General features: G+C 36.8%; 1 protein-coding gene across 3 annotated transcripts in view; it reads right to left on the bottom strand.

Moving 5' to 3' along the window:
- Positions 1 to 20,068, bottom strand: part of BUB1 (BUB1 mitotic checkpoint serine/threonine kinase) — a 41,311-nt gene that overhangs the window by 9,180 nt on the left and 12,063 nt on the right. For all 3 annotated transcript variants that reach the window (XM_030827682.1, XM_030827683.1, XM_030827681.1), the window contains 10 exons: positions 15,700 to 15,959; positions 14,094 to 14,152; positions 12,729 to 12,857; positions 12,525 to 12,635; positions 11,662 to 11,761; positions 11,148 to 11,229; positions 9,846 to 10,023; positions 7,554 to 7,641; positions 4,350 to 4,588; positions 3,042 to 3,185 (listed from right to left, as the gene is read on the bottom strand). In XM_030827682.1, coding sequence (XP_030683542.1) covers positions 3,042 to 3,185; positions 4,350 to 4,588; positions 7,554 to 7,641; positions 9,846 to 10,023; positions 11,148 to 11,229; positions 11,662 to 11,761; positions 12,525 to 12,635; positions 12,729 to 12,857; positions 14,094 to 14,152; positions 15,700 to 15,959 — 1,390 coding nt within the window. The remainder of the gene's footprint in view (positions 1 to 3,041; positions 3,186 to 4,349; positions 4,589 to 7,553; positions 7,642 to 9,845; positions 10,024 to 11,147; positions 11,230 to 11,661; positions 11,762 to 12,524; positions 12,636 to 12,728; positions 12,858 to 14,093; positions 14,153 to 15,699; positions 15,960 to 20,068) is intronic.

Here is a 20,068-nt window from a genome sequence, read left to right on the forward strand (position 1 = left end):
AATACCACATTGGTCAAAGAAGTCTCAAGAGAAATTTAAAAATATTTTGAACCAAATGAAAATGCAAATACAATTTACCAAAATTTGTGGGACGCAGTAAAGGAAAATTTGTAGCACTAAATACATATATTAGAAAAGAAGATCTAAAAATCAATGAGATTCTACCTTAAGAAACTAGAAAAAAGAGCAAATTTAAAGTAAGCAGAATAAAAGAAATAAACATTACAGTAGAAATCAATAGTGGAATGCCATATCCACAAATGAGAATTGAGATGAAATGAACAAATTCCTTGAAAGATGCAATCTACCAAAGCCCACAAAAGAGAAATAGATAATATGAACAGTCCTATATCTGTTAAAGAAATGGAATCAGTAATTGATAACCTTCCAAAACGGGAAGCACTAGGCTCAGATGGGTTTCACTAGTGAATTCCATCAAACATTTGAGGAACAAATTATATCCATTCTCAACAATCTCTCGCAGATGAAAGAAGCAGAGGGAATACTTCCTATCTCATTCTAAGGGGTTCTAAGGGGCCAGCATTTCCCTGACACCAAGACCAGATAAAGATATTACAAGGAAGGAATACTATAGACCAGTACCTCTCATGAACACGGATACAAACATCTTCAGCAAAATATTAGTAAATCCAATCCAACAATGTGTAAAAAGAATTATAAATAAATCCAATCCAACAATGTATAAAAAGAATTACACACTAGAACAACCAAGTGCAATTTATCCCAGGTATACAAGGCTAGTTCAACACTTAATTAATTAATTTCAATTAATGAAATCCATCACATCAACAAAGAATCATATAATCATATCAATAAATGCAGAAAATATTGAAAGGAGCATGATAAATAAAACACCCACTTATGATTGAAAAAAAAAGCCTCTCAGCAAACTAGGAATAGAGAGATACTTTCTTGACAAAGAACATTTACAAAAAACCTATTCACAATAGCAAAGAGTTGGAACCAACCCAAATGTCCAACAACGATAGACTGGATTAAGAAAACATGGCACATATACACCATGGAATACTATGCAGCCATAAAAAATGATGAGTTCATGTCCTTTGTAGGGACACGGATGAAACTGGAAAACATCATTCTCAGTAAACTATTGCAAGGACAAAAAACCAAACACCACATGTTCTCACTCATAGGTGGGAATTGAACAATGAGAACTCATGGACACAGGAAGGGGAACATCACACTCGGGGGACTGTTGTGGGGTGGGGGGACGGGGGAGGGACAGCATTAGGAGATATACCTAATGCTAAATGACGAGTTAATGGGTGCAGCAAAACAACATGGCACATGGATACATATGTAACAAACCTGCACATTGTGCACATGTACCCTAAAACCTAAAGTATAATAAAATAAATAAATAAATAAATAAAAAAAACCTACAGCTAAAATCATACTTATAGGTAATAAACTATGTAGATGCTTTCCCCCTAAGATCAGGAACAAAGCAATGATAAGAAACCAACCAACCAATTAGAAAATGGACAAAAGATCTGGATAGACATCTCACTGAAGATATACTGATGGCAAATAAGCATATGAAAAAATATTCAATGCCGTATGTCTTCAGGGAATTGAAACTTAAAACAAGATTGAGATATCACTGTTCACCTATCAGAATGGCTAAAACCCAAAACGCTGACAACCACCTAATGAGGGCAAGACTGGGGAACAGGAGCTCTCATTCACTGTTGGTGGGAATGCTAAATGGTACAGCCACTTTGGAAGTTTCTTACAAAAGTAAACATACTCTCATCATACAACCCTGCAGTTACACTCCTTGGTATTTACCCAAATTATGAGTTGAAAACTTATGTCCACACAAAAACTTGCACACAGATGTTTACAGCAACTTTATTCATAATTGCCAAAACTTGGAAGTAACCAAGATCTCTTTCATTAGATGAGTGGAAAGGTTCAACTGTGTGGTACATTCATGCACTAAACATTATTCAGTGATTAAAAAAAAAAGCTATCGAATCATGAAATGACACAAAGGAACCTTAAATGCACATTGCTAAGCAAAAGATGCCAGTCGAAAAGGCTATATACTGTATGACTCCAACTATATGACATTATGGAAAAGGCAAAACTACACAGACAGCAAAACAATCAGTGGTTGCCAGGGGTTGGGGGACAAGGAGGAAGGGATGAATAGGTGAGGCACAGGGGATTTTTAGGGTGAGGAAATGATTCTGTATGATACTGTAATGATGGATACATGTCATTGTACTACATTCGTCAAACCCCACAGAATATACAACCCAAAGAGTGAACCCTAATGTAAATTAGCACTTCGATTAATAATGCATCAACATTGGCTTAATTTTAACAAATGTACCACACTCATGCAAGATGTTAGTAGCAGGAAAATCTGTGTGTGTGTATATGGGGAGGTAGGAATATGTACTTTATGCTGAATTTTTCTGTAAGCTTAAAACTTCTCTTAAAAATAAAGTCTATTCATTAAAAAATTTAAAAGGGAATATTGTGAAGTCTTGCTCCCATTGTTTCCCACTCCCACCTACAGCTAACTGTTTTAATTGTGGCATATAATACATACGGCTCTGCCCTTTTCATTTAACAGTATGGTATGTTTTGGAGCTCATTCCCTATCAGTACAGAGTGAGCTTTCTTGTTCTGCTGCCAATGTTACTATAGTATTTTACTATAGAAGTATATAATAATATCTGTAGGAAATCCTTAAAAGTGGATAGCTGGGTTTAAAAGTAAATGCATTTTTAATTTTAATAGATATTGGCAAATTGCCCTCTATGAGTTATAGGAGTTATAGTCCCAACAGGAAGCACAATCCTACAATCATGGCTTAACAAAATGTTCAGTTTAGTATTACAGATACAACTCCCTATTGGAGGTTGGGGGGCAAATAGGAGAATATCACACACACACACACACACACACACACACACACACAAGTTACCTTCAACTTCTCATACAGAAACAAGAATTTAAAGTTATATTATCCAAATAATTCTTACCCAATTGAAATTCAGTCTTGGGCTTGATGGCTGGAAGTTTACATTGCCATTCAAAAGTATTTGGATAGGAACTCACTGGTTTAGAAAGCCCAGATAAAAGTTTGAAAATCAGCTTATCATCCCATGGGTTCCCAACAATGAAGTCTTAAAGGAAAGAGAAAAAAAAAAAAAAGGAACACGAATTGAGTACTCAAGAACTTTACCAAATAAATTATAGACAGTGAGTAGAGATATTTACTAAATAAGCTTTCAAAACCTTATACTTTTAAGAGCATTAATTCAAAATAAAAAAGAACTATTTTTAAAAGTCAAAATTGGTAGCTCTGCACAGTTTATTATTTGCCATTTTAGATCTACAAATTTGGATCAATATTCAGTTGTGACAAAGGGAATCAACTCTAGGTGCATTTGCTCCACTCAACTGGAACGGCTAGATTCTATCTTTAACACAATTAGGAATACATGTCTTAAGGGCAGATGTGGACATTAGTTACTTCTAATGTGCTCAGATAGACACATATTATTTAATTGCTTTTTCACTTATAGCCACAAAACTTATACTACCTATGTACAATTTGCGTATATGAGATACACTTTGGGTCCACAAAAGAGAAATAATATCTAAAAGTAAGAAAAAGCTTTCTCTCCAACCTGGAATGTTACAAAAAATTTTATTAGTGGCAGTTATCAAACACTAATCCAACATGGTTAACACTCACTCAGCGCTAAGCACATGCAGAACACTGTTCTCAGTGCTTTATTAATTTACTTGGTTCTTACAATAAGCCTCTAAGGTAGGTACTAGCATCAGCTCAACTCTACAGAAAAGAGGGATACGGAAAATTGGAATGAGCTTGGTCAAGATCACGTGACTACTTAGGTGCGGGAGCTAGGATTAGAACATAGTCAGTCCATCTCCAGACTCTGTGCTCTTAACCACTATGCCAGACTGTTTATGTGTAACAAGGGGGTGGAGGGGTGTCTCTTTAAACTTGAGCCTCAGTTTACTTCTGTAAAATGTAAAACATAATCGTATTAGATTAAATGCCTGGCACGTAGTAGGCTGTCAAATTCTAATTCCCTCTTCCAACAGTAATTATTTTGATACATTCTAAAATTAAAATTGATTTGCCCTTCAAGTATGCTACTGTTACTCCATTGTGATGCATTATGCAAGTTTTGTCTGAACTCACTGACATCTGTTCTACTCAGTGACATTCAAGTCCCACTGTGGGTTTCTTTCATGGGACAGCTTTCCCCATGCTCCTGTCCTGATTTAAGGGCATAACAAAGAGTGAGTGTTCGTACTTGGAGCATCAACATTCCCAAGTGAACTCATCTGCATCCATTCTGCTTGGAGCCCAGCAATAGCATCTGGTGGATCTTCTGCAATGGCAGCGTCAGTGTCTGTAAGTCTGCAAGCCTCAACGCCCAATTCTGCCTCACAGTTAAGTACCCCACCTGCAGCAGGCTGGCTCAGACGGAGTAAGGATGCTGAATACATGTGAGACGAGAAGGCCTGTTCTGGGCTTTTCTCTTGAATTGGACTGGACGTGTGAAAGGAATAAAGAAACCAAAACACCGCATGATTAGAAATCTGTTGGATTCAGTCACATGAAAGTCCCTTCTCATTCTAGAAATGACATTTCACAATAGCCTCACAGACTAAAAGTTGATTAAAGCATTTTTAGACAAACAAATCTATGAAAATATACAGCTAGTACAATATGAACAGAAATAATAAAATCAAGATATGGTTATATCAGATAAATAGGTGAGGTAATACATGGGATATTCTTTAGTAGGAAATGTCAGGAGTGAGTTTATTTCTCTAAGCTGCATCTATGTGACACTACTATCATCAAGACTGAATATTTAACTTTATTCCAAAAATGGCTGCTTTTATAACATTGAAACAAACGGAAAATGTCAATCACAATACAACACTCCAGTACACTTCAATATATATAGTCATGTGCTGCATAACAACAATTCAGAGAACAGCATATGCAATGGTGGCCCCATAGGATCATAATGGAGCCGAAAACCTCCAGTCTCCTAGTGATGTCTGATGATCCTGACCCTGGGTGTGTAGGCCTCAGCTAATGTGTATGTTTGTGTGGTCGTTTTTAACAAAAAAGTTAAAAAAGTGAAAAAAAAATTTTTTTTAATGCTTACAGAATGATATAAAGAAAAAATATTTTTGTATAGTTGTACAATGTGTTTGTTTTTTAAGCTAAGTGTTATTACAAAAGTCAAAAAGATAAAACTTTTTAAGTTGATAAAGTAAAAAAGTCACAGTAAGCTCAGGCTAATTTATTACTGAAGAAAAATTTTTCTTAGTAGTGTAGCCTAACTATAGTGTTTCTAAAGTCTACAGCAGTGCACAGTAATATCCTAGGCCCTCACGTTCACTCACCACTCACTCACTCACTGACTCACCCAGAGCAACTTCAGTCCTGTAAGCTCCATTCATGGGAAGTGCCCTACACAGAACACCATTTTTTATCTTTTACACTTTATTTTTACTATATCTTCTCTATGTTTACATACACAAATTCTTACACCACTCTGTTGCCATTGCTTACAGTATTCAATACAGTAACATGCTGTACATGTCTGTAGCCTATGAGCCACAGGTTATACCATATAGCCTACGTGTGTAGTAAACTAATCAAACCATCTAAGTTCATGTAAGTACACTCTGATGTTCATGTAACAATGAAACTGCCTAAGGACACATTTCTCAGAAAGTATCCCAGTTGTTAAGCAACTGCATGACTGTATATGGAAGTATATGTATACATATACATCCATGCACACACACACACAGACACACACACACACACAGTATACAGTTGATCCTTATTATTCATGGATTTCATATTTGTGAATTCACCTGTATGCTACAATTTATTTGTAAGCTTCAAATCAATACTCATAGTGATTTTTCAGTCATTTACAGATATGCAGAGCAATGAAAAATTGAGCCACCTAACATATGTTCTGAGCTAAGGTTGAACAAGGTGACACTCAGCCTTCCTGTTCCAGCTCTCATACTGCAAACAAGTATCCTTTTCAAGCTGTACTTAGTGCCACAATTTAGACTTTAGAAACACTATAGTTAGGCTACACTACTAAGAAAAATTTTTCTTCAGTAATAAATTAGCCTGAGCTTACTGTGACTTTTTTACTTTATCAACTTAAAAGTTTATCTTTTGACTTTGTAATAACATTAGCTTAAAAACAAACACATTGTAAACTATAAAAAATTTTTTTTTATATTCTGTAACATTAAAAAAATTTTTTTTCACTTTTTAACTTTTTGTTAAAAAGACCACAAACATAACATAGCTGAGCTACACCCAGGTCAGGATCATCAGACATCACTAGAGACTGGAGGTTTTCGGCTCCATTATGATCGGCTCCATTGTGCTTTTTCTTGGTGACTTTGGTATTGAAAATGGTCCCGAAGTATAGTGCTGAAGTGCTCTCTAATGTTCCTAAGCACTAGAAATCTGTGAAAATATGTGTATTAGATAAGCTTTATTTAGATGTCAGTCGTGTTGCTGGACATGAATTCAACGTTAATGAATTGACAATATATAATAAATAAGGTGTTTTTTAACAAAATGTTGTTATTAGAGGCTTGCAGGATGCTGTCTGTATTCCCCTTAAGAATATTCAGTATTCACTAATTCAGTGTTTGTGGTGACTCTATAGAATTATAGTGAATAATGAGAACTGACTGCAGATATATCTCCACATACACCCCCAATCAATATCTACCTAAACATACTGAAGTATGTATTTTTATACAAATATATTTATACACGCAATTTCATACACTGCTATTTTCACTTGTCACATTTTTCCTGTTGTAAACTTTTTTCAACTATACTTTCTTTGTAATAATTTTAGGTATAAAGAAATGTTGCAAAGATAATAGAGAATTCCTGTATACTCCTCACTCAATTTCTGCTAAGATTATCCTTTCCTATTGCAATGGTACCTTTGTCAAAACTAATAAACCAACATTTGTTCCGTTACTATTAACTAAACTGTAGACATCATTCAATTTCACCACTCTTTTCACTAAGGAACTTCTGCTTCAGGATCTAGTCCTGGGTACCAGATTGCATTTAGTTGTTATGTCTCTTTACTCTTTTCATCTGTGACAGTTTCTTAGTCTTTCCTAGTTTCCCAAGACCTTGACAGTTTTGAGGAGTACTGGCCAGGTATTCTGGAGAACGTCCTTCAATTTGGGTTTCTCTGATGTTTTCTCATCAAGCACTGGCCTGATATATCAAGTGCTTAGGTTCACTGTTGTATGTATATTCACGGAGAGTACCTTCTGACTTAAAGCTACTAGTCCATACAATCTTTATTAGCCTTTAAGGCTAAAATTAGGTATCCTATTACAGCCAAAAAGGCAAAGCTAGAATGAAAATGGTAAACAATGTTAGAATGGAAATGAAGAGAATGGCAGAACCAAATAAACCCTCACAATACCTGAATTTTCCATCCCTTGAAGGCACCACCATGTTTTCTTCACAAGAATCCAAAGTCACCTGGGTACATTGTTTTGCTACCACATTTTCTGAAAGATTCAAAAATTAGAGAGATATGTTAGATGCACATGTGTGCACAACACACACTATTTGATATGGTTACAAAGTCTAGGATTTCTTTTGACACTGACTTGCATTATGATTTCAAAATAGTGTTCCATTGTAAAATGTATAATAAGATTCAAAAAATGGGAGGAAAAAATCACTTTTAAAAAATCCACTACTGGCCAGGCACAGTAGCTCATGCCTATATCCCAGTGCTTTGGGAGGCTGAGGTGGGAGGATCACTTGAGGCCAGTAGTTTGAGGCAAGGCTGAGCAACATAGTGAGACCCTACCCCTAAAATAACTTTTTAAAATTAACTAGATGTGGTGGTAGGAGCCTGTAGCCCTAGCTACTCAAGAGGCTGAGGTAGGAGGATCACTTGAGCCCAGGAGTTTGAGGCTGCACTGCACTCAGCCTGGGCAACATAGCAAGACCATATCCGTAAAAACAAACAAATAAAATCTACTACTAATATATGTGAGCATTTCAACTCTACATCTAATCCCTATAATCCTTCAAGAAAAAAGGGGTCGAGAGAGTGGCAAGAACATGTGAGCAGGATGATCAGACCATGGGAAGTCACTGGTATGGATGGCAGGGCTACACCCAGCTTCAGGAGAACCTGAAGACAAGAACATGGAGAGTAAAAGGCTACAATGGTTCTGGAGGGCAGAGATTTTGGGTCTTTCACTTTAACATGTTGTAGTCAATTAGATGATTGACTAAGTTAGCATTTAATTTATTGAAACGATTTTGTGTTTAAATCAGAAAGCAACCTGGCAATATTTATTACTCTCTATAATTTAAAAAAAATCTATCTATAGATAGATAAACTAGGAAGAACAGAAATACAGAATAAACTTCTACCAAGTGATTATAATACTGCACACAGCCAAGTATATTGGATTACATTTTATCAGATATTCCTTCACTGAACAGGTGTTACTACTTTTTAGCACTAGAACATTAGTTTTTGTTTATAAAGCCAAAGTGGCAAATACTCTTAAGAATAGCCAATATTGACTTTTTGAAAGATTATTTAGACTCATTAAACTACCTTTCCTGGATGGAAAAGGCTTTAATCTTTTTTTTTTTTTTTAATTAAAGGCAAGCTTGTGATGGTGCTTGGCAATTGTCAAAGTTTCAACTGACCTCTCCTTTAAGATTCAGAAAAGAAATGTATTATATTGGATTAGCACTCTAGGAAATTCTTGGTCAAAAATGTTTAGGTCTATAGGCTCAGAACCCACATTAAAATATGCTTCCATCCAATGAAGTGAAATTCTTTGGCAGCTCTTCTATTATTGCTTTGGTAAACAATTGCTGTATTTTAAAAGCGTGAGCAATGATACAGTTAGTATACAGTCAGCCCTCTGTATCCACAGGTTCCATATCCACAGGTTCTGCAGGGTCAGCTGTGGAACTTGAGCATCCACCTGGATTTTGGTATCTGCAGGGGTTCCTGGAACCAATCCTCTGTGGATACCAAGAGGACTGTCTAGTTTGTAGGTTGGTACTTAATAGTTAACAATTATCTGTGCTCAATGACAATGTCATATGTTAGGATTCAATTCAGATATATGATGAATTTTTAAATATATAGGGTGATAGATTTGAAACGGTAGAAATAAGGACTACTTGTGAGTTTTATCATTACTTTCTTAAAGTCAGATCACTAAAAGTTAGAAAAATAATACTTTCTGACTATCGTACTTGGCTATATGTCTAATAAAGTTGACATATGTGTGTAGACACACATCTAGGACTAAAATTGGCTGTTATTCTTATTAAATTAGAAAATATAAATGTTCATTATTTTTAGCATTCAAATAATTTAATGTCTGTAGTGGCTGTTTTGTTTGCTATGAAACAAAGTAAACATGCTCTATCTATACAAATGGGTTGGACCTTATTTCCTTTAATGCTTCTATAGATTTTCTCTCATTCTACCTATAATCTAAGCTATTATATTTTAAAAATACATAGACTTTAGGAAGACAATATGCCAAAGGAAAAAAAAAACCTATGAACAAAAATACAATGAACAGATTTTAAGTTTCTTCTTTATGATTTTCAAAGTTCCCATGTGGAATTTTCATGAAGAAAACTATTAGAATCAAACTTCATGAAGAAAACTGAAAGAATCAAAGTTGGCAGAAGACAGACACTAAAACAGTGTAACACACACCTTTATCTTCTAAAATGTGCACTGACTCCGCTGGAAGCTTGTGGAATGGTGTAGACGCAAGTTGTGCAGCAGATGTGAAGTCTCCGGGGCTCTTAGGACTGGGTGCCAGGGTTTTGTTGCAGCGAATACCCCATATGGTTGAATCATCCAAAAACTCTTCAGCATGAGGCACTTCTTCCTATAACAGAAGATGAAATGAAAAAAAGCAGCAATCTCCCTCTTTTGTCCATGAAACCTTATTCAGTAACACTTTAAGATCCAAAGAAACAAGGATTAAAGAAGAAACAGATGTCAACCCCTGGCTAACACAGCCCACAATATCATGGTTCAGTTCTTTTCCCCAGAACTGGAAAATCAGTGGAGTTACATTACAGCAAGAGCCACATTTTTGTTTTCAAATTTTATATATATTTTTTAATTTGGAAAAGTTGTGGTTTACAGAAGAGTTACAAAGATAGCACAAAATTTCCACATATCCTCCTCACCAAGCTTCCCCTAATGTCAACTTCTTATAGAACCATGGCACATTTGTAAAAACGAAATGGGTACTATTAACTGTAGAGTATTTGGATTTCACCTTTTTTTTTTCCCACTAATGTGCCTCCTCTGTTCAGGGATCCAATCCAGGATCCCATGTCACCTTTAGATGTCAAGTGTTCTTAGCCTCCTTGAGTCTGTCATTGTCTATTGGCCTTTCCTAGTCTTTCTTGTACTGACACTTTTGAACACTAGTCAGAAACTCTGTAGAATGTCCCTACACAGTTTGGGCTTATTTGATGTTTTCTCATGATTAGACTGGGGTTACGGATTTTTGGGAAGGATGTCAGAGGTGAAGTGTTCTTCTCATTACATCATATTAGGGGATATCTGCTGTCAACACAACTTATTCCTGGTTAACCCAATCACTTGATTAGGCAGAATCTGCCATGTTTCCCTACTGTAATCTAATTTTCCCTTTCCCTTTGCTTTTTATCTGAAGCAAGTCACCAAATCTAGCCACACTCAAAAGGAGATGAATTAAACTGGAGGAAAAAATTCAAAGAATTTGTGGATAAATGTGAAACCACCACAGTAATTAATATTAATAAATAATTTTGGTAGGACACTTGGAAAATATGCATATACCCTATTTCTTCTTGAATAATTATTAAATAATGTCCTAAAAGAAACATATTCTTCCTATGTTTCATATTTTTCAGCATAGTTTCACATACACATTATCCTCTGACTGGCATAATCATTTGGTAGAATAAAGCAGATGGGTTGTAGGACCCATTTCATAGATAAAACAGGTTTGCTTACCTTTGGTTTTGAAGGAAGTCTGCTGACAGAGCGTTCTCCAAAGGTCCTGGCTCCTGTGGATTTATTTTTAGGCTGTGGTAATCTAAGGAAAGATTTGCTAAATTATAAATAGTAAAATATGCTAAGGAAATAAATGCTATCACTTGACCATTAGAAAAGTTCTCTACTTACCCTATTTAATGAGTTAATCTTTATATAGATATTCCTTGCTTTTATAGCAGTTCTAGCAAAACTGAGTGTAATCAAATTAACATGACTTATAAAAGTAGACCTATCATTACTTAAGTGAGGGTAGGAAATACAGAAATTTCTGTCACATAACTTTTAGAAGCCAAAAATGAATTCCTGCAGTACTGTAGATCTGGAGAACTTTGGCAACACGCCCCTGGTCGTGTGGTCAAAAGGCTCATTTGACCATGTGATTGACAGTTCACATTCTGTCCTCACCACCCTACCACCTCTGGTCCCAGAGAAAACTCTGCAGCATCCCATTAACTAGATGGTATTTTTTTACCCATAATTTTCTTTGTTTCCATCTTCAAACACATGAAAAGCAGATGACAAAGAAGAGATGATCTTATTGACTCCCCAAGCCCCAGACGACCTTACATCTTCTGCAACAGAATAAAAAATAGCATCCAATTATTGTAGTAGGAAAAAACATCCTTTATGTTAAACTTCAACTACAAATAAGAAAAAGGAATAACAGCTGACAGAAAAGAACTAATATCAGCTTTTCAAATACTAGGCAGTAAGTCACTATAGTGAGATGAAGTGACTTAACTATGGTAACAGGGTTTTGTACTCAAGTCCCAGGTCACGAGTCCCTGCCACATATCAGCAAGGTGTTAATCATTCTCCTAAATCACTACTATTGTCACCTGACTCACTCAATAAACGCTCTCAGGGTTTTGTTTTCCATTTCCTTCAAGAAAGAATTAACCTCTTAGCTTTACATTTCAAGTCCTCCTGAGTCTAATTGGCTTCTACTTATCTTTATCATGATCTCTGGCTTCTAGCATGAATCCCCTGACTCTAGACAAATGTGGGCTAGCTGCCAGCCTCCTCTAACACTCTGCCCCAGCCATTCCTCTACCAGTGAAGGCTCAAGTCACACCTTGAGTACTCAGCCCTTCTTATCCATGGGGGTTTTGTCCTTCTTTAGCACTATTCTTTTTTTTTTTTTCCTTTAATCAAGCAAATCTATCACACACATTGAGTACCTTGTCAAGAACTGTCTTATTTTTATTTCATGCATTCCCTGCCCTTATGTGACAAGCTAATCAAGGGCAGGGCCACCTCTTAAATAATTCTTGATATTTTCCGTGATAACCACCTATAATGCTATGCACTTAGTCGCTTTTAAATAGTTATTACTTTGAAACTGGGCTTCAAATGCATCTTCATTTTGATCCAGAGATTGCCATTCATCTTTGTCATCAGAAATATCAGGAAGTGTAGGAGCCTGAAACATATTCATGATGAAACCTTAAAGAACAAAAAGAATAACTGTAAACAGGTTGCAAAAGAGCTTTCATTAACTTGTCATCAGGTGCTACACACTCAGATAAAATACTTTACCTAATGCTTCTTTTGTGTGCACGGTGGGTGATGGCTGCACTTTGGATGGCGTTGCCTGAACCATTCCCAGTGATGTGTTTGGAGTTGTGTGAAAAGAACTTGTGTTGGCAACCTTATGTGTTTCACACCCTAGTGAAGAAATGGAGACAAAATGTGGTATCAGTAGGGAAATCAGAATAACTTAAAAGACACACAATTTAAGTAAGTCACAATTAAAACAGTTTGTCATTGTTAAAAATTATCACTAAGAATTTCCAGTATCATAGTGCTTTCATATATTTCATTTTTATCTTTATAATAGTCCTATGAAGTAAATGAGGTGAAAATTATCCTTTTACAGAAAAGGAAATGAAGGCTCAAAGAGATTGAGTGGTTGGTCTGGATTATACCATATTAGCAACTTTGTCATAAATTATACCCTTAGTGCCACTGTATCCCAAGTTCATAGTCACAATGTAAATCTTAAGATTGGCTTACCATCTCATTCCACTGCAGTCAGGCATAGAATACAAGGCCCTGCACAGCCTGGGTCCTGTTTGATCAGGCCTCACCTTTCTCCTCTTCCTGCTTACCTCCCCACATTGGTCCCTTTGCTGTGCTTAGAATATATCAGAGATTTTCCTGCTTGAGGGCTTAGCACTTAATATTCCCTCTGCCTGAAAGGTTGCCCAAGCTAATGGCATGGTAGCTCCCTAACTTTAGCCCTTTACCCAAATATCACCTTCTCTGAAATTTCAACCCCACAACTCCAATGTACATTTCTTTCCCCCTCTGTGTGGGTGGAGATTTTTTGTTCATGACTTCATCCCTAACCATGTATAACAGTGCCTGGCACCTACAGAGCAGGCTCAGTAAGTCTTGGTTCAGTTAATGAACCTCCAGCTATTTCAAACAGCCCTGCTCCTCACCAAACTGTCCAGAAAAAAGATGTCCAAGTCACACGGGGGAAGTGAAAGCCCAACCTGTGTGTCTTATTATTTATAAGACTTATCTCCTATGCAAATGCCTCTAACAAAGTAGTACCGATTAACAGTGTAATACTCCTAATTAAACTTTTGATAACCTTTCCTACCTAACATACTAAAGATGACTCTGTTTTGGATTAATTTCCTGAGAAATTTACTAGAAATGTATTCACAAATTACGTTTCCAAAGAATGTTAAACTAAGAAGATGTGACTAACAAGTGGATTTCTACATTTATTTGAAATAGTTCAGGGATAAATAACTTATACTCTAAGAATAGGAAAACTAACACTCAGGTTCATTAAGGCCTGAAGGCTTCATAAACCACAGCCACAAAATACACCTCTGAGTGACATAGAGGAATCTGGACAGAAACACATCTATTATAATTAAACATTACCTTCTTTGATCTCTGCTCCACTCTGTGGCTTGAATTCATGAGTACTCTTATTCACACATCTGGAAGAGAAAACTCTTGAGACACACTAGAGAATAAAATGCTTGATCTAGGCTGGACACGGTGGTGGCTCACACCTGTAATCCCAGCACTTTGGGAGGCCGAGGCAGGAGGATCGCCTGAGGTCAGGAGTTCGAGACCAGCCTGGCCAATATGGTGAAACCCCTTCTCTACTAAAAATACAAAAAAAATTAGCGGGGTGTGCTGGCAGGCACCTGTAATCCCAGCTACTTGGGAGGGTGAGGCAGGAGAATCACTTGAACCCAGGAGGCAGAGGTTGCAGTGAGCCAAGATCGCACCATTGCACTCCAGCCTGGGCAACAAGAGTGAGACTCCGTCTCAAAACGAAAAAAACAAACAAAAAAAAATGCTTGATCTATTAGAATTTTTAACTAACTTTCAAGAAATAATGGTAGAAAGAAAAAAGAATCAGTCAATAATTACAAGCCTGTTAAAATACAGATGGAACTACTTAGGGTCTACAGTGTTGGTAAATAAAATGTTTTTTTTCCTTTGAGTTCCATTTCAGGAAAAGAATTCTTACAGAAAAGACCAGGTACTAAACAATTGTGTGACATAGTGATTACAGGGATAAGAACCATCTCTATATGTGGTAGAGTCCTATGACTATTCAAATGATCACATTCATTACAGAGGTTAAAGAGTTGAGCCCGGCTCCAGGCAGCTAACCAGAGTCAGGACGTGGAGAAGCACTGGTGCGCCTCAGCTGTGCAGGATACCTTTGCTGTGATGAGCCAGCAGCCACAGTGCAATGTCCTCTAGTGTTTAAAAGTAATGGTTATCAAGAAAGAAAAAAATGATACACAAGCCATTTATATCACACTTTAAGTGCACTTGGGGTAGTGGATCTAATATGTCTATTTAACATTGCTGGAGTTCCCTTAATAAACCCTGTTAAGGTATAAAGTAAAACATGCAAAGCATTTTTAATTTTACAAATCCCTATAAAAACGAGCTAAAAGAGAGCCAAAATGACCGGAGGTAAAAATGTAAATTAAACGAGCGATACGACATTAACTATAATTTCTGAAATCTGGAAAAATCCCTCAAAATTGGGGTAAAAACTTCCAGTGCAGAGGTACATTTTGAGAGACAGAATCATGTGTATTAATCCCAAACTGCTCCCTGTGGGAAGACAGAAGGAATATGAGAACACATGTCAAATAATTGTCTAGACAGTTATGATCCCTGCAGGTATTCAATCAAAGCCAGTGAGCAAAGGCGATTTTAGCCTAACAGCTGTATATTCTTCAGTTACAAAGTGACTGTTGACTTTCAGGGTACTGAAAATTTTTAATTTACAAAAGTATAAAACAAAATAAATACTCTAAAAGAAGCATGGAATAAGTAAGCCTAAAGGATTGGGAGCAATGTTTTGCCACTTGCTTTTTCAACAACATACCTATCTAAAAATAAAAGGCAGACGTCATTCATCATTTACATACTGTTCCTGATAATGCAAGTCATGTAAAGAAGGTGACAGGTGCCACTCACATCACTGTCATCTCTAGGACTACCTTCAGCTTACCCAGCATCTTTGCTGGCCACTGCAAACATGGAGTCTGTTACTGTCTGGGCTTTCAAAGGAACAGGAGGAGCAATGCTCTGGCTGGTGGCTGGGGACACCAAAGCTGCAGAAATAGCATTTGCCAAAGGAGGAACAACAGGCGGTGCCTCTCTTGGGTTCTTTTCCATGGTCACTGATGTCTGCTGATAGGTGACTGGAAGACATGGAGCTCTCAGTTGCTGCTGGGAGCCTACACTTGGCCCCATACATGCTGGATTAACCTTTCATGTTGAACAAACAAACAACAAAAACAAAACCATGAAGTCCAGAATACTACTAATCAGGCATTACAACTTCTCAAAGCATGGCATCTGTCTTCAATAGATTCCTTTTTCCTTGAAGTTTACCCATACTCCTTCTTCAAGCATTCTGAAATGTACAGTCAACAACAAAAAGACCACTCTACAAAATGGATGCTTTGTAGCTTCTGAACCACAGACACCATTAGCAGCTCATAATTTCTAACCACTGAAATAACAAGTCTCTATAGTTGTATCAGCATTTAAGTATTATCTTATTTCTCTTTAATTAATTTTGGGAAAAGGTCAACAAATCAGTGTTATCAAAAGCTCATTATGGTTTTCCTCCCATTAAAATACCCTTAGATTGGTATATGAGATAGGGCTTGAAAAAGGGAAAAAAATAAATAAATAAAATACTTTTCATAGCCGTTTTCACTTTGAAGAATAGGAAACACAAATATAAATTGCAATAATAACTGCCACAAAAGCCTGTCTCACAACAGGAAGCATAATAAGCTCTAAATTTAAAATCTTTGCTTTGCTACTCACATCAGTGTAAGATTGTAATTGTATGCTTTAGTGTTATAAAGTTAGATGAGTTAATTTCTCACCATATAAAAGTATGCTTATAAATTGTTAAGAAAAACACCAGCCAGGCATGGGTGGCTCAAGCCTGTAATCAATCCCAGAACTTTGGGAGACAGAGGCTGGTGGTTTGCTTGAGCTCAAGAGTTTGAGACCAGGCTGAGCAACACGGCAAAACCCTGTCTCTACAAAAAATACAAGAAATTAGCTGGACATGGAGGCATGTGCCTGTAGTCCCAGCTACTCAGGAAGCTGAGGTGGGAGGATCACTTGAGACTGGGAGGAGGAGGCTGCAGTGAGCTGAGATTGCACCACTGCATTCCAGCCTAGATGACAGAGTGAGACCCTGCCTCAAAACACAAACAAACAAACACACACCACCAAATGTCTAGGGCAAGAATAGTTATTTTACAGACTAATGGAAAAAAATATAAAAACCTCATCCTCACTTGTCAGCAAAAATGATAACCTACACCATTTTCTCACCTACCAAATTAGTAAAGATTAAAAATCATCATAATATTCAATTCTGAAGAAATATTTTGAACAATACCAGAGATTTTCTCCACTAGACGTCAAAACACATAAGAAAGTTGGAGGCCGAGGTAGGTGGATCACGAGGTCAGGAGTTCAAGATCAGCCTGGCCAACATAGTGAAACCTCATCTTTATTAAAAATACAAAAAATTAGCTGGGCATGGTGGCGGGCACCTGTAATCCCAGCTGCTCAGGAGGCTGAGGCAGGAGAATTACTTGAAACCGGGAAGCAGAGGTTGCAGTGAGCGGAGATTGCACCACTGCACTCCAGCCTGGGCGATAGTGGGAGACTCCATCTCAAAAAACAAGAAAGTTGTAGTAAATACACCTATGAAATGATCAAGAAGAGATCTACTGACTAAAGCAAAGGTATAGATATTTTAGAATTGGATCTCATATATATGAAAATTTAGTACACGGTAAAGATATTTTAAATCAATGGGGAAAGGCTGAGCAGATCAATAAATGATTTACAGACAACAGGCAACCCACTTGGAAAATATATCCTGATGCTATTCATACAGAGAAGTAAGTTTGAAAAAGGGAGGCTTCTAGTTAAAGACAGTGGCTTGATATACTCCCAAAATCTCACCAACATGACAGTGAAGGAATTCTAACACTTAACATAGCTGTTGAAGGAGGCTAGGAGCGGTGTATCCCTAATTGCTAGACAAGTTCAGAAATCTACAATGCTAGCTACACCTCAGAATGGAAGTGAAGGTGGAGGTGAAGATAGGAACATTGTAAAAGTGTTTAAAAGCAGATGCTGGCTGGGCACTGTGGCTCAAGCCTGTAATCCCAGCACTTTGCGGGGCCGAGGTGGGCGGATCACGAGGTCAGGAGATCGAGACCATCCTGGCTAACACGGTGAAACCCTGTCTCTACTAAAAATACAAAAAAAATTAGCAGGGCATGGTGGCAGGCCCCTGTAGTCGCAGCTACTGGGGAGGCTGAGGCAGGAGAACAGCGTGAACCCGGGAGGCGGAGCTGGCAGTGAGCCGAGATCACGCCACTGCCCTCCAGCCTGGGCGACAGAGTGAGACTCCATCTCAAAAAAAAAAAAAAAAGAATTTAATAAGATGGCCATAAAAATTAAGGCAATCTCAAATAAAATTAGGGGGGAAAAAGGACAAAGATAGAAAATGGTGAAATTTAAGAAAATTAAATGACCAGTCCAGGACAGACTAACGGAGAGTATGAGGAAAAAATATCCACCTCTAAAAATATATATCAAGAAAATTCCCCAGAATTGCAAAACTAGAACATTTAAGCACAAAGTATAATGGATGAAAAGATAAATACCAGATACATCATTATGTCACAATACAGCAGGGAAAAATGATTCTATACCCCCTAGAGAAAAATAAACATCACATCAAAGAATTAAGAATCAGAAGGACTCTGGGTTTTTCCACACCAATAGTGCAAGCCAAAAAACAATGAAGGAGTGTCTTTAAAAACTCTGAGGGAATGTGATTTCCTTCCTAGAACATTGTGCCCAACCAAATTATCAACCAAATGTGAGGGTAAAATAAAGATGCTTTTAGACATGCAAGAGACCTCAAAAACTAATCCCTCAAACATGCTGCTGTTGCTTTCTTTTTTTTTAAAAAAATAAGCTACTGGAGAATGTGTGCCTTTGAAATGAGGACATTAAGAAGAGATAAAGACATGGGAACCAGGGATATACCACAGGAAAGGAGCCAGGGAGAACAATTCATTAATAATTTCTTGCAACTATCCAGGGAAAATATAAATTATACAAAAAAACAAATCCAAATAAATCAGAAAAAAATGAAATGACTCAATAGAAAAATGGACAAAGCCATTCAGTCAATTTAAAAGAAAAAAGTTAAACAGCCACGAAATGTATCCAAAAAATGTCCAAATCTACCTATAATTAAAGAAACTACATCAGGTGCTTGAAAAGATTTAGTATAGTTAATGTTAGCCAAATGTGTACAAGAAACAAGTCCTTTTACACACTATTAATGTGAGTGCACAATCCTAAGTTTATAGAGGGCAGACTGACAGCATTTTAGGTACATACACTTGAAAGGCAGAATGATTTCTAACAGTTTCTACATGATACACTCCCTTTTATAAGGTATGACAGAAGACTATGCTGCAAGTAGAATTAGATATCTACGCGATAGTAGTGAAAGACCTATCAGAGGTATTAGGTAGAAAAAGCAGAAAATAAGTCTTATTTATGTAGAACGTTCTATTGTATTCGTATTTATGTGTTTTCATACACAGTAAGTCTGGAAAGATACAAACTATAGCAGTTAGCAATAAAGGACAACATTCAGACCAGACGTGGTGGCTCACACCTGTGATCACAACACTTTGGGAGGCTGAGGCAAGAGGATTGCTTGAGCCCAGGAGTTTGACACCAGGCTGGACAACATGGCGAGACCCCATCTCTATTAAAAAATAAATAAAAAATTAGGTGGGTGTGGTGGCACATGCCTGTGGTTGCAGCTACTAAGGAGGATACAATGAACAGTTATCATACCACTGCACTCTAGCATGGGCGACAGAGCAAGACCCTGTCTAAAAATTTAAAAAAAAAGAAAAAGGAGAATGTGTGTGTGTGTGTGTGTATGTGTGTATATATACATGCATACATACATACATATATAAAATGAATGCTCTCCTTCATATATACATATATACACACCTTTCATGTGATATTTTAAAAAACCATCTAGTCACATTTTTATACTTTCCAAATATGTAAGAAAATAAAGTATTTTATCTTCATGGTATCCTATGTCATAGACAGACATATAATATGAAAGATTAAGCAACCATTATACAGTTTAAATGAGTTTATTTCCAATCTCCTTCATTCACTACTAATTTTAAGAAAATATATGTGGCTCTAACACACTCATCACTTCCCTGCTTTTCCAAGATGAAATAATGGCAAACAAAAAATATATCTAAATGATAAATTATTGA

This window comes from Nomascus leucogenys, chromosome 14 (genome assembly GCF_006542625.1).
Source record: "Nomascus leucogenys isolate Asia chromosome 14, Asia_NLE_v1, whole genome shotgun sequence".
NCBI lineage: Eukaryota > Metazoa > Chordata > Mammalia > Primates > Hylobatidae > Nomascus > Nomascus leucogenys.